Source organism: Equus asinus, chromosome 9, assembly GCF_041296235.1.
Source record: "Equus asinus isolate D_3611 breed Donkey chromosome 9, EquAss-T2T_v2, whole genome shotgun sequence".
Taxonomy (NCBI): domain Eukaryota; kingdom Metazoa; phylum Chordata; class Mammalia; order Perissodactyla; family Equidae; genus Equus; species Equus asinus.
Genome location: NC_091798.1, coordinates 63,664,958 through 63,689,147, shown reverse-complemented (window position 1 = coordinate 63,689,147; position 24,190 = coordinate 63,664,958). Strand labels below are relative to the sequence as shown.

General features: G+C 34.0%; 1 protein-coding gene across 1 annotated transcript in view; it reads left to right on the top strand.

The window, feature by feature from the left end:
* The window catches only part of WDR36 (WD repeat domain 36), a 38,620-nt gene extending 16,938 nt beyond the window's left edge, over positions 1-21,682 (top strand). Inside the window, exons 13-23 of the mRNA XM_014842718.3 lie at positions 4,182-4,296; positions 4,790-4,955; positions 5,218-5,326; positions 7,060-7,139; positions 13,192-13,299; positions 14,736-14,833; positions 15,230-15,375; positions 17,778-17,897; positions 18,079-18,160; positions 19,806-19,993; positions 21,148-21,682. Of these exons, the coding sequence (XP_014698204.3) occupies positions 4,182-4,296; positions 4,790-4,955; positions 5,218-5,326; positions 7,060-7,139; positions 13,192-13,299; positions 14,736-14,833; positions 15,230-15,375; positions 17,778-17,897; positions 18,079-18,160; positions 19,806-19,993; positions 21,148-21,297 (1,362 nt within the window). The 3' untranslated portion in view covers positions 21,298-21,682. The remainder of the gene's footprint in view (positions 1-4,181; positions 4,297-4,789; positions 4,956-5,217; positions 5,327-7,059; positions 7,140-13,191; positions 13,300-14,735; positions 14,834-15,229; positions 15,376-17,777; positions 17,898-18,078; positions 18,161-19,805; positions 19,994-21,147) is intronic.
* Positions 21,683-24,190: the final 2,508 nt, after the last annotated feature.

Sequence of the window (24,190 nt, the reverse complement as noted above, 5' to 3'; positions counted from 1 at the left end):
TTGAGTAGTACTAGGTTCAGTGAAGGTGAATCTTAAGATTTATTCCTTTCTTTTCTTTTTGTATTGATTTTTTTTGGTGTAGGAATAAGATTTAGCTAAATCTATAATGACTTATAGATGTGCAAGTTCTTCAAATTCTTTAATTCTTGTTTTCTGATATTTGTCTCTTGTGAGGAGTGCCTTTTAGAGAAATTCTGAGTTCTGTCTAAGCCTTTTTAAAATACAGCTTTTAAATGCCAGTGTTTACTTAGAAGTTCTTACTCCTCATTGAAGTGTTTTTTTCCTTTTGTTAATATGTAAGTCTTCTATTGGATTTGGATTTTAAGATATAAAGAAATGATGTCACTTGGCTTGCAGGATTGTTGCCTCTGCTTTTTTAAAAACAATTTTTTTGAGATATAATTCACTACTATAAAATTCACTCATTTGAAGTATACAAATCAATGGTTTTTAGTATGTTCGTAGAGTTTTGTAATCATCACCAAAATGTAATCAATCTAATTTTAGAATATTCTCAAAAAGAAACCCCGTACCCATTAGCAGTCATCCTTACTCTCTCGCTTTCCTCCTCTCCCATCTCCCTAACCTAAGCAAGTATAATCTGCTTTTTATCTCTATTCCCTATTCTGGGCGTTTCATATAAATGGGATCACACAATATATGGTCGTTGTGAGTGGCTTCTTTCAGTTAGTGTAAGGTTCATCCATGTTGTAATATGTAGCAATACTTTATTCCTTTTATTGCTGAATAATATTCCATTTTGTGGATAAACCACATTTTGTTTAGCCATTGATCAGTTGATGGACATTTGTGTTGTTTCTACTTTTTGACTGGTAAGTAACACTGGCATGTACATTTAGTGCATAAGTTTTTATATGGGCCTATGTTTTTATATTCTCTGCATTTATACCTAGGAGTGAAATCGTTCAGTCATAACCTAACTCTATAGTTAACATTTTTGAGGAACTGCCAACCTGTTTTCCAAAGTGGCTGCCCCATTTTACATTCCCACCAGTAAAGTATAAAGGTTCCAACTTCTAAACATCCTAGCCAATACTTGTCACTGTCTGTTCCTTTGATTATAGCCATCCTAGTGGGTATGAAGTAGTAATCATTGTGGTTTTGATTTGCATTTCCTCAATGACTAATGTTGGACATCTTTTCATGTGCTTATTGTCTGTTTGCATATCTTTGGAGATAGGTCTCTTCAGATCCTTTGCCCATTGTTTAATGGGGTCACTTTATTTTTATTATTGAATTGTAGTAGCTCTTTTTATATTCTGGATACAAGTCCCTTATCAGATATGTTATTTGCAAATATTTTCTCCCGTTCTTGGGCTGTCATTTCATTTTCTTGTTGGTATCGTTTTCAGCATGAGTTTTTAATTTTAACGAAGTCCAACCTATCTTTCTTTTTTTTTGTATTGCTTGTGATTTTTGAAAAATCATTGCCTAACCCAAGGCCATGAATGTTTACTCCAAAGCCGTGATTTCTTCTAAGAGTTTCATAATTGTAGCCTTTACATTTAAGTCCATAATCCTTTTTGGGTAAATTTTTGTATGTGGTGTGATATAGGGGTCCAAGTTCATTCTTGTGCATATGGGTGTCTAGTTGTCTCAGTGTCATTTGTTCAAAAGAGTATTCTGTCCCCATTGAATGGTCTTCACACTCTTACCAAAAATATTTCACGTGAATATGAGGGTTTATTTCTGGTTTCTCAGTTCTCTTCCATTGTTCTCTATGTCTGTCTATATGCCAGTACCACACTATCTTGATTTTGGTTCTGTAGTAGTAAGTTTTGAAATCAGGAAGATTGAATCGTCTAAGATTGTTCTTTTTTTCAAGATTGTTTTGGCTATTCTGATCCCTTGCATTTTGTGAATTTTAGGATCAGCTTGTCAGTTTCTGCAAAGAAGGCAGCTAGGATTTTGATAGGGATTTTGTTGATTCTGTAGATCAATTTGAGGAGTATTGCCATCTTCATATTACTTCTGATACATGAACAGAGGATATCTTTCCATTTATTTAGATCTTTATTTTCTGTCAGCAATCATTTTGAAGTTGTCATTGTACAAGTCTGATACTTCTTTGGTTAAATCTTTCCTAGTGTTTTATTCTTTTCAGTGCTATTGTAAATGGAATTGTTTTCTTAATTTCATTTTGGATTGTTCATTGGTAGTGTATCAAAATATAATTGATTTTGCATATGGATCTTGTATCTAGTAACCTTGCTGAATTTATCTTATTAGTTCAAATAATTGAGTGGCTGCTTTTACGTTTGAAAATGTTTATTAAAAGTATAGCTCCACATCTGATCCTATTTTGTGTGTATGCTCTATTCTTCATAGTACAAAAGTGCAGTCTTAAGCTTTGGTTCTATTTTCTAAGCCATAGATTATATCTCAAGTTTCTTAAGTTTACCTGCACAGTTTTGAGTAGCTGTTGTAGTAGTAGTGGTAATGATAATTACAAGGAACATTCTTTATGTGCTTACTTTGTTCCAGGCTCTCTGCCTAGCACTTATTATTTTATATTGTCTTCACAACAATCCCATGATATGGCCTATTGTTAGCCTCTTTATATAGAAAATAAAATAGAGGCTTAATGTAGTGAATAACATTCCTAAGGTCAGTAAAGCTAGTAAGTGGAGGAGCTGGGATTTGAACCTAGGACCGGTCATTTCCAGAGCCTATGTTCTTAACTCACAGCCTATAGTGATGACTCATGGAACATTTAGTATATATATATATCCAGTGATACTTAGCTGGTGCTGAGTCATATGTCTGGCTAACTCAGCTTAGTAGTTACTGGAACAAAGCCAGTAACTAGTACGTAATAAACAAAAATATTTATCAGAGAGCTCATGCACTAAAATACAATTTGTTACGCAAAGGAAACCCTCTCAGCTTATTCATTTTTGCTTTGCTTTTGCTATCTTCGATAAGAGATTAGAATGAATAAATTAGAAAAGGAAATTGCCAAAAGCATGCCCGCTAACAACAATAAATCCTACTAAAATAAATGCAAGTTCTAAAAAGTATAGCAGGGCCATCAGGGGCTTTTACTACTTGTAGGTTATAGCCTAGTATCTCCATTAGTTCCTGAGAGCCTAGCTATACAACATAGCATAAACATTTATGAGTTATTTAAAATAGGTAAGATTATGTTTGTGTTCTATTTAGGACGATAGAATGCCTTTTAACATTAGTCTATAATTTCCTATCTAAAATATATATATATATATTTTTTAGGAGTATATGTATTTTTAAGGAATAAGCTATAATTTATCTAGAAAAATATATGTAAGTGGAATATTCTTATCTGAATGCTCTGTAAATATATCTTGACTCAGATAGTTGTATATCAACTTTAAGCTGCTTTGCCCAGTTAAATAGCCTCTATGAAGTATTTTCTTTTATGTCTTAGAAGTTATCTGTTTTTTTAAGCATAAATTCAGCAGTCTTTCAGATTATCTCTTAGGTAGATAACATGTAACTGACATACAGTGGCAATCAGATATTTCTCTGGCCATGGCCCAATACATAGCCAGTCTCATGTTTTTAACAGGAAAAAAAGACTTCTCATTAATATAATATTGACACTTTAAGTATTAAAATATGAGTTTATTTTACAGAAAATGCCTATAAACTAAATGTTTTCTATGCATTATCTTATGTATTCCCTTCCCAATATGTCATAATTGAAATATTTTGTTTTTCATTGGACATTGGCTTTTTCATTAGACATTCTAACTAATGGTATGTTTTCAGTTTTATATCAGCTGTAGATGCAGTTACAAAAGTAAGGTAAGGTAAAGAGAAATTAGGCAGTGGAATGCTTTGACTTTAGCACTGTTGTGAATAAATTAAAAAATAAGGGACAGCTGATAGACAATTCTCCTGACTTTGTACATTTCAGTTAACTTTGGTATGTTTTGTTGTCTTGGATAGTAATTTCTTCCTATTTCTTAGAGAATGAACATAGATTCATGCAGATATTTCTTATATACCCAGATATAATTACATTATGCTTAAGAAAATTAATGAAGCAATTCATTTGTCATGCTTTTTTCCCCCCAAAAATGGGATAATTAGTAGATAAAAAAATACCTTGGAAACCATAAAGTGCAATAAAACTTATTTTCTGTGTTATTTCTGTTTAATTTTTTTTCCCCCATAAGGCAGTGGATATAACTTCTTGTGGAAACTTTGCTGTAATTGGTCTCTCATCAGGAACTGTAGATGTATATAACATGCAGTCTGGTATACATCGAGGAAGTTTTGGCAAGGATCAAGGTATTGAATGTATTTTCCTTATTTTAAAAAAAATAATAGATAAATACAAGGCTAATAACTTTTGCTGGCATTTATTAAATTCTTAAGTGTCAGACATTTTGCTAAAGCTGTAGATGGGTTATTGTCAAGCCAATATGGCAGATACTGCCATTACACCTATTATAAACACCATGCTGAAATACTCAAAGAGAATGAAATCGTGGATATATTGGGGAAAAGTGGATAATATACAAATTAAAAATTTTTTTCTCCTTACTTTAGCAAAAAATCTTAACTGTTTTTTGAAAGCTTCATGGCATCAAAGTGATAGATTTTGTTTTTACTCAAGCAATATAATAATCTTCGTACCTGCTAAAATCCAGATTAATTTCAAGATTTTAAGGGATATAAATAGTGAGAACTTAGATATTTAAATGAAGCAATCACTCTGTGTAGTGTTTAGAGAGGCAGTGCCAATTCTGATAAATCTTTTCTTTTAACATATCCTTTAAAGCTCATGAAGGATCTGTTAGAGGTGTTGCAGTGGATGGATTAAACCAGTTAACAGTTACAACTGGTAGTGAAGGATTACTCAAGTTCTGGAACTTTAAAAGCAAAATTTTAATCCAGTCTATGAGCCTCGAGTCATCTGCAAATATCATGCTGCTGCATAGAGACAGGTGAAGTTTTTATTTTTCATAATAATGGATTTTCTTCTTGATGTTTTTGGTAAAGTTCTTAATTTAAGTAAATACTTTGTGTTTTTTACTAATTCAAGTATATACTTTACCAAGTGGGAAAAATCAGACTTTTAATATAAAAGAACAGGATTTGGTTTACTTTCCCCAAAGGTATACTTGATTAACAAAATTAAAATGACTGAGATTTTTAGTTCAAGGTTTTTTTGTTTGTTTATTAAAACTGATGCATTTGTCTTGCTAGTGGCATTCTGGGACTCGCCTTGGATGACTTCTCCATTAGTGTTCTGGACATAGAAACTAGGAAGGTTGTCAGAGAGTTTTCTGGACACCAAGGCCAAATAAATGACATGGTAAAACACATTTTAGATGTTTAAACAAAACTTGACTTATTCCTGCTTCTATTTAGGTTAAAAATGTTCAAGTAATTGAAGCTGTTATCCTTTAATAGCATTAAACTCATGATATGAGATGTTCAAAATAAAGAATTTGACGATTAGTTTTCAAAGAGGATATTTTTAAGGAAAATTTAGATTACAAGAAGTGTAATAGTTCTCAGGGAGTCGTGCTATCAGATTAAAATATGAATCCTAGAGTTCATCTTTTTCTCTTAAACTCTAAACAAGGCCCAAATATACTTTGGAGAATGAAAGATCCATTGAAACATAAGTATGTCATTTTTGACTTAATAGTAAACTATGCTGAGAGAACTCATTTCTGTTTTCTACATGCATAACGAATTAGTAGTAGGAGACCTAGAGTATCTAGTGCCTACTTTAGTCTAGTTCAGTATCGTTTCTAGAGTTTTTGGTTCTTCAATCCAAGTTTAATTAATAAAAATGTGTTTTAGGTTATTGTCATGTTCTTATAGTGAGATATATGATAATGATAAGAAGTACTCTAGTTTAAAAAGTATATGTTTCATAAAAAAACTTAAAATCAACTTGTCAGTTGAAGTCTATATAAGTAGATATTGTCATTTGCCTCAATTGTAGGTACCTTGATTTACTTGAAAATAGAACAAAATAAAACTAAAATAGCTGTTTACTGGCAATCCCAACAGCTACATTTACTTATTAGTTCTCACACTAAAAATCAGAGTTTGCAATGTTTACCCACTTCCTTTTAAAAAAAGGAAAAAACTGGTTAGGAAATTATGTTTTCTGCAAATGGGAGATCGACAGAACTACCCATCAAAAGAATTTGTTGTGACAGCATCTATAGAAATGAGGGTGGGAGTGGAGTAATTTTGATGAAATGGCATTTTTGAAAAGATCTGTCAGTGCCAACTAGCTCTTCCTATTTCTTTCCTGTTCAGACTTTACTTTCAACTTGTATATCTGGAGTTGCTCCTACTCAGTAATAAATTGCTCCTGTTCACTTAAATCTATGAGCATTTATAACATGACTTTACCTATCAGAGCCATTTTTCCCATTATCTGCACTATCCTCCTATAAATTGGGCTCTACACTTTAAGGATAGGGTTTCCACAGTATCACGGCAGCCTGAAGAACAAATTAGGGTTCGCTTATCCCCATATTATTTGCAAATATGGATGGTCATAATCCCCATGGTGTGTTGGATCAATTCTTAGAAAGCCAGTCTAATATGTGAATTTTTTTCAAGGAAATGTAGCTTTTTTTGGTTTTACAGATGCTTTATAACAAATTAGATTAACAAAATATTTCTAATTGAATGTTCTCAGAATAGGAGTTTTATATTAAAAACAATTTGTAGTCAAACAATTTAATTGTCTATAACTATTAGGAGATTACAGAGTAAAAATTAAAAATTGAGTGATACTGTTAATTTTTACAACTTTTTATAATTCATGTAAAAGCCTAATCCTTATCTCTGTCCATTTCAGTGGTGTATAAGAAATAATATTTTCTTTTATATAAAATAGTGTAGTCTAAATTTTACTCAAACTTATTTTTTCACGAAGCCTGCATCATCTTTTTGTTTCTTGCATTCTTTAAGCTGTTAAATTTACAGACACAAACATACATATATAAATACATACATATATGCACACGCATACATATATCATATATGTATTCTTTTTTTTTTTTTTTACATCTAAAGGCTTTCAGTCCAGATGGCCGTTGGTTAATAAGTGCTTCCATGGATTGCTCTATTAGAACTTGGGACCTTCCATCTGGGTGGTGAGTTTATTTTTAAATCCCTAAAGTCTATCAGAAGATTTCTCAGTCATTGTGTTTACATGTGACTTTTACCTATAGTTAATGAATTATGTGCTTTTTGAATGTGAATGTATTTGGGGATTTTTCTAACCTGGCTATATTTTATCCCTGTAGTGGTTTTGATCTCTTAAATAGTAGGGAGTAGTGCCATAAAAGATAATAGTGAGGAAAATGCAATCTCTTGTAAGTTTTCTGTTCATGTAAAATTGAAATACAATGTAGAAGTGAGTTGCATAACCTTAAGAAAGGTCATTTGACCTTTTGGATACTCTAGAATAGAGCTTAGACTGTAGGACTGCAAACTTTTGAGTGGTTTTTTGTTGTTGTTGTTCATATTGAATTAGTTAAAAGGTCAAAAATCCTAACTTTCCTTTGTGTATATTATATATTTTCTGTCTCTTACAAAATTCTTGAAAGAAGACTTTTTAGATACCTTGAAGTAATGAAAATCTATGTCTTAAGATTTGGGTAAAGACCAGCAGTGTCCAGAAATCTGTTTCATAGATTGAAACTTGCTACTAAAACAGCACTTGAAGAGAATACGTTATCTAAATCTGTTAAATAATTTGAAGATTATTTAAGATTATTCTGTTAAATAATTTGAGACCTACAGAAAGCATGTGTGTGTACTTTGTTGTTAAAAACTATGCGGAAATAGTTATAATTTAAAATTGTATCACTTAACATAGATTGCTTAGATTGAGTCTGAAAGAAGGAGGAATGATGGGAAGAGCAGAGTATCTAATTTAACAGGAACATACCATAGGGAAAGAGAGAGGTGAGAAAAAGGAGAAGGAAAGCGATACTTGCTAATTCTCTGAAATATTCCTAAATTAAGCTCTGTCCAATTCTACTTCCTCTTCCTTTCTCCAGAATTGAATAAGCTCATACCTGAAAACAATTTGACCTTTAGAAAGGGAAAACCCTGATGTCCTCATTTCCCTTCAAGTTTGATATAGGAATGAGGCACAGCCAACTATCCAGCATACACACCCGATTTGGAATATGCACTACAAAAAAGTGTAATTGGGTCCAGTTCTAATAACTAGGGACTTTTGTCCGCAGGTGTGTCTCTTTTTCACTTAAAATAGAGTAAAGCAGAATCTGGTTTGTTGGCTGTGTCCTTCAGCTTCAAAAAGTTCGCCTAAAGTTGGTAATTCCTTAATTTTTAAAAAAACCTTTTTTTTTAAAATACTCCTTTAGAAATATTGGTAGTCTGTTGCTTCTTGGACTTTTGCTATCTTCTAAAAATGAACATTGTAATTTGAATTGCTTTACAGTAGGAAAGTTGTTCAAGTGATAGAGTTAAAATAATGCCCTTTTCATGTCCAGTTTTAGCAGTTTTAGTTCACGTTCCCTGGGAGAGAGAGGTTAATATTCAGTAGTACTAAATTAGCAAAATATTTTTAAAAAGTGGTAAGTTTATCTTTGGAATGAAAGAATTAGGATCTGAAAGTAGCATGCAGGGCCACCTATCTTTGACTCAGCATTGGCCTTTTTGCTGAATTTCTTATTTCAATGAAAAGTTGAACAGATTTAAATCTGATAGGTTTTCAACTCTAGTGTCTTATTTTTAGGTGACTAATGAGGTAATTTTAAGTGAATACAGAGGCGTGAAGCTGGGAGAATCATATGAGCAAGAATGAGTCACATAGGGATTGTTAAAAGAAAATATAATATCTACACTGATTGGACCAAAGCATACTTTTAATAAAGAAAAAATAAGTACTTTGGTTAAGATTTGATGTGGAACAAATGAGAAGTCTTGAAAAGCATTATCACTTAAGTGCTGCTGCCTAATTCCAACTAAGCTCACATTTATCATGATCGGCCAGGAGCTTCACATGCTTTTATTTTTCATCTTCCCTCATATCCAGATAGGTGTAGGTACTATACCTTTATTAGTCCCATTTTACAAATGAGGAACCGGAGCCTCAGAGAGAAGTTAAGTAACTTGCCAAAGGCAGCGTAGTTTCTAAGTGACATTTTGCTGTGATAAGCATAGGAGAAAGATTTCCCAACAGTTGTGATATCAGCCTTGCTCAGGTTGTGTCATAGGTCCTAAGGATGAGTTGATTTTTTGATGTGGAAGATAAGGAAGTGAAGATCAGTATTTTATCCTACAACCATAGGTAACTGTGGGGTTTTTTGATTCCTTCTCTTTTTGAAAATATGATTAGTATGGCAACCTTTGGAGATTCCTAGTTCTTTCTTCAATAAGCATTGCATTATTTACATAGCATGTTAAGTATTTAAAGAATAGATATACTCATTACACAGCCTGGAAAGTGAAGTCATCTATGAGTAAACCTTTGGGTGTGGTAACATACGAGTATCCTCTGGAATTGTGCCTAAAACAGATTGCATAGGCACTGAACTGTTTCTGGTAAAGGTTTTTTAAAATGCTGAAAACTTTCTTGTGTTTGTAGGATTCTCAGAGAAGCAGAGTTGAAATTTTTTATCCCTGAAATTATCTGTTATTCCCTACCATTAACCACCTTTTATTTCTGGTTGTCTTTTTTTTTTTCTGCTTTTTCTCCCCAAATCCCCCAAGTACATAGTTTTATATTTTAGTTGTGGGTCCTTCTAATTGTGGTATGTGGGACACCGCCTCAGTGCGGCCTGATGAGCGGTGCCATGTCCACACCCAGGATCCGAACTGGTGAAACCCTGGGCCGCCGAAGTGGAGAACACGAACTTAACCACTCAGCCACAGGGCCAGACCCTCTGGTTGTTTTTAGTGTATTGAAAGTTCAAGTTAAACTCTTTGGGGAGTGAGAAAAACAAAATTAAGTAGTTTTAATAGAATTTTGTATTTTTTTCTCTCTCATCCCCGGCCCATGTTTTCTGAGCGGCATTACACGAGAATAATTAGATTAGAACATTGTTTTGCATTCTTTGCTGAGGCAAAACCATCCCTTTGTTCTCGTCACAAAAGATTCCTGTAGGGAGTGGATGCCATCACTTTGGAGATTGAACATCTTGACACTGTCTGCATTTGTTCAGAATAAAATCAGAAATGACTTACTGAGTGTCACCCGTGTGTGCAGGGCTCTGTGCTTGAAAATCTGATCTCTTAGAAGGGGAATTGTGTTAGTGTCCTCTCAGAAATTATAACTTACCTGGGATTTTTCATTTTGTGGGATTAGCAGTAGACTATATAGTAGTTCAGTTTGGAATTATGACCGAACTTATCCTTCATGAACTAACGTGGCAGTGTAAGCTATGCTGTGTATGTGGAAACCACCTTCCTCAATTTGATGCTTTTACATAATGGAAGGTCAGTCTACCCACACACAACAGCTGTGGAAATCAAGTTGTGCAATGAATTTGACAAAAGTTACAGTATGAAGTAAAATAAATTTCTTCAACTAGTAGATTCTCTTTTTAACAGAAAGATTCTAAATGAGGAAGTTTCATCCCTCACATATTTACACTTTTATTGAACAAATACTGATTAAGATGAACAAATGTAGGGGCTGGCCCCGTGGCCGAGTGGTTAAGTTCGCACGATCTGCTTTGGCGGCCTAGGGTTTTGCTGGTTCGGATCCTGGGCACAGACATGGCACCGCTCATCAGGCCTTGTTGAGGCGGTGTCCCACATAGCACAACCAGAAAGACCCACAACTAAGAATATACAACTATGTACTGGGGGAAGTTGGGGAGAAAAAGCAGGAAAAAAAAGGAGAAAAGAAGATTGGCAACAGTTGTTAGCTCAGATGCCAATCTTTAAAAAAAAAAACGAACAAATGTTAAGATCTGAAATTGCTGTCTTTAGATTTAATCTTCATTGGAATAATATTTCTGCTCTGAGTTGTTTGGATTAAATGAATTAACTAATTTAACAGTGTCTGGTATATAATAAGTGTTTAGCAAATGTTTCCTTTTCGCCAACTCCCTTGATCCCCAAGAGAAGCCATTCTTGTGAGCTTCCGAAGTCTGAGCAGAAACAAGACAGGGTATTGCTCACCTTTTCCCCCACAGCAGAATTAAACAGCAGTCATTGTCCTCAGCACATTTTAGTGTGTGTTGTTTCCAGTGCTCCTAATTTTACTCTTGTTTTCCTATCTTGCATTCATTATTTAAGGTTTACGTTGTTAATTGCTCTCTGAACAAATTGAGAGAGATTTTACCATGGACAAGTATCTTCACTGGAGAGTCTTCATTTACATTTGAGCTGCTCAGAGTATGTTCCATGAGTCACTAGTGTGGGCCTCCTCTGGGGGTGCATATACTATTGAGTGGTGTTGTACCTTTAGTTTCAGTAGTGGTTTTACTGGATTTATAGTGATGAAGAGTGCATACTGCTGCTTGGGTGACAGTCCTGGCTCAGTTACTTTCTACCTTGAGCAAGTTTTGAAATCTTACTGGACCTCAGTTTTCTGATCTGTATAGTAAGGACAGACCTGCCTCATAGGGTTGTGAGGATTAAATTAGTAGACTCAGGTGCTCAGGATACTTCCGAGCATGGAGCATTAAAAAACTGTTAACTGCTGGGGCCGGCGCAGTGACCTAGCAGTTAAGTTCTCGTGGTCTGTTTTGACAGTCTGGGGTTCACCAGGTCAGATCCCGGGTGCGGACCTATGCACTGCGTGTCAAGCCATGCTGTGGCAGGCGTTCCACATATAAAGTAGAGGAAGATAGTCACAGATGTTAGCTCAGGGCTAATCTTCCTCAAAATAAAATGTTAACTGCTATTATTTTTTTCTTGAAATAATTTGTTTTATTTAATGTAGATTCTGAATTTCGGTCATTTTGCCGTGCCTTCCCATGGATAATTTATTGGTTTCAGTGAATCAAGTAGTTTTTAAAATAGCTGTGATTACTGTTTATACTGTGTATACTCCACTTAAAGTATACAAAGTATTTGCAGTCTTAGCCAGCCCAAGAAGCCTCTCCTGCAGGATGCTGCTGTTTTAGGCTTTTCTCTTTGCTCCTTAAATCCACTTTGTTTCACTTCCAGCTGCCACCATCCTAGTGGCAGGTCTTCATTGCTTGTTAGATAACTGCTACCATAATCTCACTATTCTTCTTGTTCCAATAATATATTCTATATTCTGATGACAGATTTTCTTATGAGAGTGAAGATTACACCACTGTCTTCTCAAAAGCCTTTAGTGACTTTCCACTGATGGAAAGATAAAAACAAACTCATTGTTTGGTGTTCAAGACTCTGGATGCAGCTTTATGCTTGGCAGCAAACTATGCTCTTCACTGGACCCAATTGTATTTTCCCTCACCTTGCCTCCACATTTCCCTCTGCTAGGAAATGCTTTTTCTACCATCAACATCCATTAAAATCTTGTCCATTTGTAAGGTTCATCTCAAAAATTGTGTTCTCTGAGAAGCCTGTTCTGTCTCCTTCCTGGGTGTGATCACTTCCCCTTTCTCCTCAACTTTTCAACCCTCCAACATTTTAAAGCCTGTGGGGATAGTTTACGTTAGCTGCTCTCTGGTTATGCTCTGTAGACTGAATTTCGTATATTTCATGTATAGCATGGTTACTTTTTTGAAAAACGGGTAGAATTGGTCACAATTTCTTTCCATTACCATTCTCCTCTTCTTATTTACAGCCATTTTATTTTATTACTTTCTTCTGTTGCCTACACCTTTTATTATTTTTCACTGGAATAGCAAAAATACAGGAGAATATTGATAATTAGATTCATTTTAAATGTGAGACATCTTCAGAATTGTCCCAAAGTCAGTCTACCAAAATGACACTCCAGAAAAGCAGAGCATTTCCTCCTGTATTCTCCCTGTTGTTGAAACTCTTTCTCCAGTTAATTGGTCTATTTAGTATTCTGGGTCTTATTAAGAGAGATTATTTTCACATAGTAACTAAGTTAACAAAGCTCTTTGTAAGTGATGACTTTGTGGTGTTGGTGATTTAAAAAAAAAATGAAAATTTTCTGCATCTCTTATCCTTTGTGCTTTTAGCAAAAATATATTTTGTGAATTATATCCTTTTTGGTAGAGTTCAAGTACTTTAATGCCTTGATGCTTTTTCTAGCCTTATAGACAGCTTTTTGTTGGACTCAGCTCCTCTCAATGTTACTATGTCCCCTACCGGAGACTTTCTGGCCACTTCCCATGTGGACCACCTGGGGATTTATCTATGGTAAGTTCTTTCCTACAGTTCTGTTTTGAGTAAGGAGGAGAAGGAAGATGCTATTGTCAGAGAATCCACGTTACTAACATTGACGTTTAGGGGTTTTTTAGTTTATAAAGTGGAAATGTCACATAGTTAACACAGAGAATTAATTCACCCATAAGTGTATGACTGATTCAGTATCTGCTTGATAATTTAGTTAGCTTTGCTCAAGTGTGTATTCTAAACCACATGATTGATTTTTATCTGTTATCATATTTGGCTTTTATTTGCAGAAAGGATAAATGAATTTTAAACTGTTAGAAAAGGGGAGTCCCCAGCCAGGCTCTGGCCTTCCTGCCCCTACCCCACTATCACTTTATGACCTTGGCCAGTCACTTCTTTCAGCCTCCTTTATCTATAAAATAAAGCATAAATATGGGCAAAATGTTTTCTGAGATTCATTCTAGTTGTATAACTTCATAACCATGTAAAAATACTTATGGTGATCTTCCATTTCCACTACAATCAACATGTAAGAGTTCAAAATAAATGGTACATCATCTGTGTCTAGAAAAATTGTGTATTTCCTGAGTTCAGATGTCTGATTCTTTAAACTCATTATTGAGGAAGAGAAATTAATTCGTTTTCTAATTATAAAATTTTATAATTAGATTTTTATAATATGAAAGTAATTTCAATATATAATAGAAGTAGCATCTGGCCATCTTACTAAGTGAAATGGAGTATCTCCTGAAACCCATGGGGCTTGAAAAATCAAGATGAGAATAGTAGCTATGGGACCTCAGCAGCAGGAGTATATAGTACTGCTATTAAGCTAACTCAGAACTTGAGATTCCCATTTTTTTCTTTTCTGTTCCAGATTCATAATATATAGGAAAGAGAATCTGATTAGCCCACTTTAGGACAGGTATCTACATCTTTATTAGCCATCCAAGGCCATGGTGCAGGTCAGATAGCAGAAACATGGCCACTTAGAGGACCGTTCTACAGAATGGGAAATCCATGACTCTTCAGCAACCCCAAGGGTCTGATGAGCCTAATTGCTCTCTGGCTTAACTTTCTGAGTTCATCTTTCCTTCAGTTATAATTTCCTTAAATGAAGGTTGACATTTGTCAAAACGATATAAATATTTGGAGGTTATGTTACTTTATAAAAGTATTATCCATTTCTGACCTTGCAAATAAATACCTTTTTGCACCACATTAAAAATAAAGACTCTATTAATAACGTTTGTGTGCATCTTTCTTGTGATGACATCTATGACATGAATCGAGGCATTTTCAGATGAATACTATCTATCTTTGAGATCTTTTTTTAAGTAATAAGTGATTGGAATGTATGGCCAAATTCAAGATTGTAGAGATTATTACCAGTAATTGAAGTTTCTCTAAAAAACATATTTTTATAAATTTAAAATATTGCTTATGTTTTTGTTTCTCAGGTCTAATGTTTCCCTGTACTCAGTTGTTTCATTACGACCACTACCCACAGATTATGTTCCTTCAGTAGTGATGCTTCCTGGTACTTGTCAAATCCAAGGTAAACACAAAATGGTAAAATAATTTTTGAAGTCTAATATCATAAACCTAACATGAGGGGTTATTGCTACTGAAGGCAAAGTTTAATGCCTTCAATCTAAATATTTTTTTACTGATATGAAATATTTTGAATGACTTCATGAATTTATATAAAAATATAATTGATGTGATATTGATAAGATATCAAATAATATACCAGTAGAGAATTGTTTTGCATCTGTTGATGGGAGTTGTATTTAATATGAGAAGATAAGGAAATGAAATAAGTAGAGTTTACAAGGTTGTATTGAGTGAATATGTTATGAAATACTGATGGATTTGGAATGAATTAAATTGCTTCTTAATAAAAATCTCATTTTGCATTAATTTGTTTTACCTGAAATGTTCTTGTTTTAAGATGTAGAGTTCTCAGAAGAAACCATAGAACCAAGTGATGAAATGATAGAATATGATTCCCCAGAACAGTTGAATGAGCAATTGGTGACTCTGTCACTCCTCCCTGAATCACGGTGGAAAAACCTTCTTAATCTTGATGTTATTAAGGTAATACTGTAGTACACTTACTGTTGGCCTGTGAAGACACACACTAGAAGCATTTTCTTTGGTAAAGATAGTTTTCCCTACTCTGAGGGCTTTAGGAAGAACAGTTAATACCTAAGGTAGTAAAGAGAACAACATGTAGTTGAATGCTATTTAGTCCAGAATGATTATCACAAGATTCTCTCTGTATATCGGCTTTGAGAGCACTCAGCAAACCTTTGGATATAGCAAAAGTGCGGCCTGCAGCTGCAGAGCTATTACAAATTGGATGTTTAAAATCCAGCCTCATAAACTGCTTTTTCGGCTTCTGAAACAAGAAAGAAATTGCTACCATAATGTGTGATATTTCTGTTGCTAGGCACTTGGGGACTAGAAGACTTTCACTAGTCTTTTTTATTAAGCTTCAGCCACCCTTTATCATCTCACCCCCTGCTCTGTCGACTACAAGAAGATTTTTAGAGGTTGTCATATCAAGTCCAGGCACATAAGTCAGTATGAACTGGGTACTAAGTAATGCTGTGACATGACAGTGAAAAAAACCTAGCCCCTTTGGCCTTGAGAAATTTGCATTTTATATGAAAAATGGACACTTATGGCATAAATTAGTGTTTTTCAAAGTGTATTTCATGACCCCCATTTATGAGTAGCAGAAGCAATTGAAAGGAATAGACTATAGTAAAAAATTTCAGAGGAGATTATCTTCTGATAAGGGTAAGTGTTTTCTGAAACGTGATTTGGTTAGATGCATGTATTCACACATTCACCAGAGGCTATGTTTGTAGTAAGTCACATTGTGGGCTGGCATAAAAAAAGTGTAAGGAACACTGACATAGATAACTATGTCAAGATGTGGGAAGTATTTTTATAACTAATAACTTAGCACCAGAAAAGATACGTGTGTATTGGGTAAGGAAAGAGAAGTTTTCACATGTTAATTTTCCTCACAGAAGTTAAAAGTGCTTCTTTCTTCCTTGCTCACTCTTTGAGAGATTGGGCATCGGCGTAAATATTGTCTAGGAGCGTAGTTGTGAAATCTTTCCATCAAGTTGTCAGTCTGTCAGCTATAACAGGAGAACTTTATGGAGTAGCTTTAAAGCAATGCATTAAAATGAACAAGTAGATGAGTGTGAAGGGAACAGTCAGAATAATGACCAATTGACTGAGCTAAGTTTTTGGGCTACTCTGCTCCTTGCTAAGATATAGTTCGTTCTGCATAAAAACTTACATAGGAACCTGAGTGAATGATGTCTATGAGAGAAATATGCTACTGCCTGTAATGTTATTTCCTACTGAATGAAAGAAGTTAGAATTTTTTATATTTGTTCTGTGGGTAACTTTTTTCTACTCGTGGTTTTCCTTATAAGATTAGATAATTTCCAGAGCCCTGTGGAGCAGCTGCAAAAGCCTTTTATTTTTATTTAAACTCAGTGACTATCTGCCTTGTAACTCAAGAACAGAGAGTTAGAGGGTAACTGTTACTCCTTCTCTAGTCTAGCATCCCAGAGAAGGGCTGTGCTTATGGTGCCCTTGGTAGTGCTTTGTCCTGATTTCATGTAATAAGTTTCTTTTATGCTGTGCCTTCATGAGGCCACAAGTAATCCTGGCTTTCTTTCAAAAAGCAAGTCTCCCTAAGATTACAGAATGCCTAAAGAATGGAAGAGGAACAGCGTTAGGTAAAATTTAGAGCCTCTGATAGCAGGCAGTTTACCTTAGAAAGTCTCTTTCATCAGATGCTCCTGAGATGGTGATATGTAGCACTGTAGTCACCAGAACTAAATTCTGTCACTGGGAATTCTGATGGAGGCATTCCTGATAGAATTTTACTAACACTGGAAATATTGTATAAATGAGCAGTAGTGTTCTCTTGCCTTTTACAAACACAAAATACTAAGGAAAAATAAATAAAAATTCCAATGGAAGAATACGGGCCATGCTTCACAAAAAATTTCACCAAATTACTTCCAACAGCAGAATCTTTCTTTTGAAGAAAAGAAATTTGAGAAACTGTTGAGCATTTATTTAAATTTTGCTTTTTAGCCCATTTTGTGAAAAGAAGGTCAAAATTACTTGATCGTTATTTCTTCACCTAAATATTCCTGTAAATATTTGTGTTTGGGGAAAATGAGCTATGTTTGTCTGAGAGCTTCTTCTGAACCCTGTCATTTTCCTTCTGCCTTATGAGCAAGGCTGCTGGAGGGCTGACTCGGGAAGGCCAGTTTAAGGATATCTGTGGTATTGGTTGGTTGGGATTTTATTTTAGTTATTCTAATCTGAAGAAGTTTCATTCCGTTTTTTTTTACTTTTTGAACTTTGTTTTAAAATTGATTTGGAATTAAATATTAGAAATTGTTGGCAAGATAATTACCTACTAGTCTTTTTCCCTTTCTCATTTTTCTCTTAATCAGAAAAAGAATAAACCAAAGGAACCACCCAAAGTACCCAAATCAGCACCATTTTTTATTCCAACAGTTCCTGGCCTTGTACCCAGATATGCTGTACCTGAACAAAATAATGATCCCCAACAGGTAAAAACCAAATTAGAGCTTTCTAAGTATATGGGGGGTGTGTTTTGTGTTGTACTTTTGTAGTTCTTTACCAAAACCTCGTTTTACAGATAGTAAATTAATGATAGCTTTTAATTATAAACTATAAATTTTTTTGTTACACTTGTGTTCTTTGAATAACATGTATTTGTTTCTGTTTAAGTCTAAAGTGGTAAATCTTGGAATTTTGGCTCAAAAGTCAGATTTCTGCTTGAAACTTGAAGAAGGACTGGTAAATAATAAATGTAAGTTAAATAATAAAATATTTTACCAAGTATCTTCAGCTTATTTTACTTTATGTGAAGAGAAATTGAATGAAATATTAACAGATTGTCAGTACCTGAAAGAAGATAGTAAAAATTTAAAAGGATTGAAGTTTTGTTTTTAATCTGAAGTAATTTTAGCTTTTGTATTGTTGTTAAATGGATGACACTAAACTCAGATGATATTAATATTATAATGGTCTTTTGAGAACCTTTCACACTTTCTGTATGGAAAATTATATTTTTTTCTATTGTTTGCTTTTGTTTTTTTTACAAATACAGTTTGCAAGACAGACACTTTTGTCTTAGGTGATTTCAGATATTCCCAAATTATCCCATAAACAGACCGTTTTAAAATTTTTTATTGATTGTGTTAGTATATTTAAACTTTGAAAGCTATAGGCTGTAGCTAATAATGATGAACAATAAGAACCATAAGCAATTAACAAAATCATAGTCTCTCTCCTGTTTGACTTATCCTCTTGTTTTCTATTCCAAGTGCTTTTGTTTATATCCCATTATCACTGGAGTCCACGTTCAAAAAGTCAAAGAATGGTACTGATGGGCCATTGTAAATAACTGAAGAATAGCAGATCATACAATGAGTAACTTGTTATATTTATGGGGGTACAAAGAAGAGAAGCACTTTTGTGTAGTATCTACTGAAGAACAGAAAATAAAATTTATTAGACTTTGTCATTGGTGTTCCTTTTCACAAAGCTAAAAGCATAGTCATTGCCATCATAATATCAAATACCTTATATAAAAATAGTTGTAAGTGTATAGAATATATATTCATAGAATGTGCATGAAGTAAGAGTGCTTACTTCAGGGGAAAAAAATAGACTTGGCATGGATAAGAATAAAGTAGGGTCTTTCCCCTCATATATTTCTGTATTGTTAGTGTTTCTTAATGATCATGTGGTACTTTTATAATTTTTATTACAATAGAAAGAAGGAAAAAAAAATAAATTGCCCCACCTCATTCTATTTTCAGTGGCAACTACTATTAAAGATTTCTTGGGGCCGGCCTGGTAGTGTAGTGGTTGGGTTCACCCGCCCAACTTCAGCAGCTTAGGGTTCACAGTTTTGGACCCCAGGTGTAGACCTAGCACCGCTCGTCAAGCCACACTGTGGTGGTGTCCCACATAAAACAGAGGAAGATTGGCACAGAGTTTACCTCAGCGACAATCTTCCTCAAGCAAAAAGAGGAAGATGGGCAACAGGTGTTAACTCAGGGCCAATCTTCCTCACCAAGAAAAAAAGTTATATACCTTTATAGCCTTCTTATATTTGGATTTGTTCTGACTGATTTATGAGCTTCTTAAAGTGTCTGTTGCCAGGCATTAATTAGATTTTCTTGAACAGCCTTAACAGCAGGAAAAAACCTTAAATTACTTAAAATGCAAAAAATGTAGTGCTTTTAATACTTTTTATTGTATTGCTCTCATCATTTTTACTGACTTTTACTTAATTTGGTGTTCATTCTACTACTTAACAGAAAAAAACGAAGCCACAGAAAGCATTTCCTTTGCAATTAAAATATATGTTGCTTGGAGTATGAAATGAAAACTAGTTTCTTAAGTGAAGGGATTGGATAACTGGATTCTTTTTAAAACTTATGCAGATGAAGCTGCTCTTAACCTTCTAAAAGAATTAGGCCCATCAGGAATTGAAACAGAGCTGCGAAGCTTGTCTCCTGATTGTGGCGGGTCTGTAGAAGTTATGCAGAGCTTCTTAAAAATGATCGGGATGATGTTGGACAGAAAGCGTGATTTCGAGTTAGCCCAGGCCTACCTTGCCTTGTTTCTAAAGGTAAGTCTAGTATAAGAGAACACTTCCATCTGGCCTTCCTCCAGAGTAGTGTCGTCTGATACAACTTTCTGCAAAGGTGGCAGTGTTCTAATCAGCACTGTCCAGCAAGGCAGCCACTTGCCACATGTGGCTAATGTGACTGAGCAAGTGAATTTATTTTACAGAGATTTAATTAATTTAAATTTAAATAGCCACCTGTGCCTAGTAGCTGCCATATTGGACAGCTTTGTAGCTTTGTAGTCTTTTTTTTTTTTTTTCTTTTTTAACTCAGCACAGTTTTGACTCAGCCCCCTCACTTTCTGTATCATCCATTTGATTCAATATACAAAGCTTTTAACTTTTTCAAGTAGTTACATTTTGGTAGTTTTTCTCTGATCATGAAAAGAAAGTCAGCTTTTATGTTTATTTTCTTGTTTTGTTTTGTTTTGTTCTACTGCTGAAATCAAAATATTTAGTTCTATCCTGGTTGAAGGAGTTTCAAGTGTTTTGGCAGTAACAGAGTTGCTTTTATGTCTAATATAATGGAGAACTCATGGTTATTTCAGTAGTGTAATGTATTGAAGGAGGTAGATTGTGCTGATTTTCAGTGATAGCAGATATGATTCTTCATCTATCCTATTAATACCCAAAATGGAGTTTTCACTTGATCTAATTATTTAAAAAGTAAATATTTCCATGGTAGCATATAGAATGAAAAAATAAAAATGCCAAAAATTGTTTCTGTATCTTTTCCCAAATTTGCTTGGTTCCTAAATATAAATTTACTTAAATCTTTAGAAAATAAAGCAAAGGACCCATCTGCCATTTATTACCAGTGAGTTACAATGGAAAGAGAAACTTAAAGAAGCACAGAAATATGAATTGAGTATTAGAACTAGGACCTGGTTTCTGGGTCTGTATCAGGACTGTCCTTGGATGGAGGAGAGTAAGGAATACTTCACTTCTACTACGGGAGTGACAGTGCCGTGAAGGAACTCATAATGAAAGTTTGACAGCAGAGAGGGAAATGGGAGACAGTAACAAGCCAGCATTTAAGAAAAAAGTATTCAGAATAGTATCTTTTGACATTCCTTTGTAAAAAACTTGAATCCAGAATAAATAGCTTTTTAATTTTCTTAAATTATATGTTCAACTATTTGTATTTTTCGTTTCAGCTACACCTTAAAATGCTTCCTTCAGAGCCAGTACTTCTAGAAGAACTGACAAAGTTGTCATCACAGGTGGAAGAAAACTGGATCCATTTACAATCACTCTTCAATCAAAGCTTGTGTGTTTTAAATTATATAAAAAGTGCTTTGTTATAAAAGTAAATTTAAGTGACTAAATAAATCAAAGACTTATATTGAATGAGTTCAGTTTAACTCATACCTTGTTTTCTAAGTTTCAATGTTAAAAGAAAATAAATGCTAGCATTTCTGACTAGTCGGTCATTCTCCACCTTAAATGCTAAATACTTTCTAGAAATAAAATTATACCTGCCTTTTGTTTTAAAGACTTAAAGGAGTCTGCTCAAATGATTTATTTTCTGAGTCTCTTCACATCGGTTGCTTGTATATGACTTTTTTAGAATTGTAATCACCAGCTCATATTTTTTGAATATCTGTAACATATAAGAGATGCTGGGTGTTTCATATGAAGTATTGCTGAATTAAATTGAAAATAAAACTGATACATAATGCAGTTGTAAAAGTGCCTTCATGATATGAAGTAAAAAGGTCTATTTCCTTCCTTGGTGGCCTGTGATGAAAACATGGATCATGGACTAGAGCTGGAAGGAGTGTCAGACATGAGTGCAGCCCTGCTGTAATGCACAAGAGGAAGCTGCTGAGGTCAGCTGGGGATCTCAATGACAGATCCAGATTTTCTAACACTGCTGTAGTGCTCTTTCCATTGTAGCCTTTCTAAAGAAGCTTGTTCTTGTATTAGGAATGTGAGAGACACTTTTACAAGGCAAATTGCTATCAGAGACAGTTGAACAGATACCTAGAATAGGTCAAGGAAATTCTCAATTCCATTGAAGATATCCTCCAAAGATTTTTCTTCCCCACTGATGACCTTTTGATTTGGGAAGAAACTGCTGACTATAGTTTTCTCATAACTATTGTGAAACCAGATAGCTCTGGCAGTTTCTCATCATTTTCTTTTCATGGTTCAAGACTTGAGCAATATGTGGATTAAAAACAAGCAAGTTCTTGAAACCACAGTGCTCTGAAAACAGTTTTTAGTTTATACACGTAAAAGTGTAGTTCATGAAATGCAGCTGGTTGTATTTGAAAGCCAGGATCATTCTCATTAGGATAAAAGGTTTTACAGAATGATTTCCAGAAGGAACAGTCCTCACAAGGAGTTGATCAGTGATAACTTTAAATACCAAAGAGTTTTTGTTTAATGGTGTAAAGTAGGATTAGTAAACTGCTAAAGAAATAAGCCAATCTAGTTTGTACTCTAATTTTGTATTTCCTTTAGAAGTGTCTATAAACTTAATAAAGCCACTGACTGAAATGTTAGTAATGACTTAAGTTCTAACTTTAAAAACTTTCTCTCTGCCCCAAATACTGTATTCTAAAGATAGGGCAAAATTCCAACATACAGTCATGTACCATGTGAAGATTATAAATAACTAAAACAAAAAAAATAAGAGCTCTAAACTGAAACTGTATTGCTTTTATAAATCTTGAATTTTCTTCTTTTTCAAATGAGAATACAGGAGTTGTGTGTTTTGTTTTTATGGGAGAGATCTTTAGATAGTATTACAGCATCATTTTGGCAAGTAATCTTCCAGAACCTTTGCTGTGTGTTTGCCATCACAGAAGGGAGGGAGAAAGAAATACAAAGGATAATTTTGTGTGTATGTTTTTTCTTACAGTGTATCACTCTGTGTGTCCTGTTTTTCCTTTAAATTTTAAATGTAGTATGTGACATTTTACGTGTTAAAACATTAGAGACAAGTCTATTTTTGACCATCGCCTTCAATCCCAATATCCTCCCTAGAAGTAACAGTGGTTCACTTTCCATCTGGACCTTTTTCTATGAATGTATATAGATGTTATCTATGCCACAGGAAATTAAATGTATAGTTTTGGTTTTTACATAAATTACATATATCATTCTGCAGCTTTTCTACTTGGTTTTCTATTTTTCGGTATTATCATATCTAATCTCTTTACTTTTTCAGTATTCCACAATCTGTTTAGCCTATAATAGACACTTAAGGTAGATCCTTTTTTCTTTTTCCTAATTACGAACAATGCTGGAAGAACATCGTTCTGTATGACTCTTCATGTACATGTAAGGATTTCTCTGTAGTATATGCTTAGGCTTTGAATAGCTGGGCCAGAGTTAGCCAATTTTAAAAGAGATACTTCAGTTGGCTTCCAAGATGGCTGTTATCAATTTACAGTTTCTTCTCATATCATTTTTAAATTTTTTATTAATCTAATGGGTGGAAAATTGTTGTTTTTATTGCTTTAATTAAAAAGTCTCTACCACTAGTGAGGATGGGCATCTTTTCGTATGTTTATTTTAGATCATTTTTGTATTTCTCATGTCAATTACCTTTTCCTGACACTGCTCATTTTTCTATTGAACGATTTGTCTCATGGATTTGTTAGGAGTTTTTCGTAAAGTTTAGATATTAGTCTTCTACGTTCATTACCAGTGTTCTCTCTCAGTTGGTCACCTGTCTTTAACTTATAGTATCTTTTTTTATAGATGTTTTATATTTATATATAGTCAAATTAATAGTTTTTTATGACTTCTTTTTCAGTGTATTCTGTATTTTCTTCTAAGATATGTCTCATGTATGCATCCAGATCTTCATCTGGAATTGATTTTTATGCAGAGCATAAGGTACAGAACTGCTTTTATTAAAAAAATCCAAAAACCACTTATGGAAGGCCATTCTTTTCTCACTGATTTGAAATGCTGTTATATATGTGCTAGAGTTTTTAGTTGAGATGTTTGATATCCCTAATAAATAATGCATTGATTTGATTACAGTTTTCTGTTACATGTTCAGATTTGGTGGGGGTAAAATCTTCCTAATGTTTTTCAAATATTTATTAGCTATTGGTGAGCATATCTTCTTGAGGTTTTGATTTTGGTTGCACTAAATTTATAGTATTGATTTGGAGAGAATTACAATAGTATTTCTTTTCAAGAACAATATATGTCTTCATTAAACAAGATCTTTCGTGG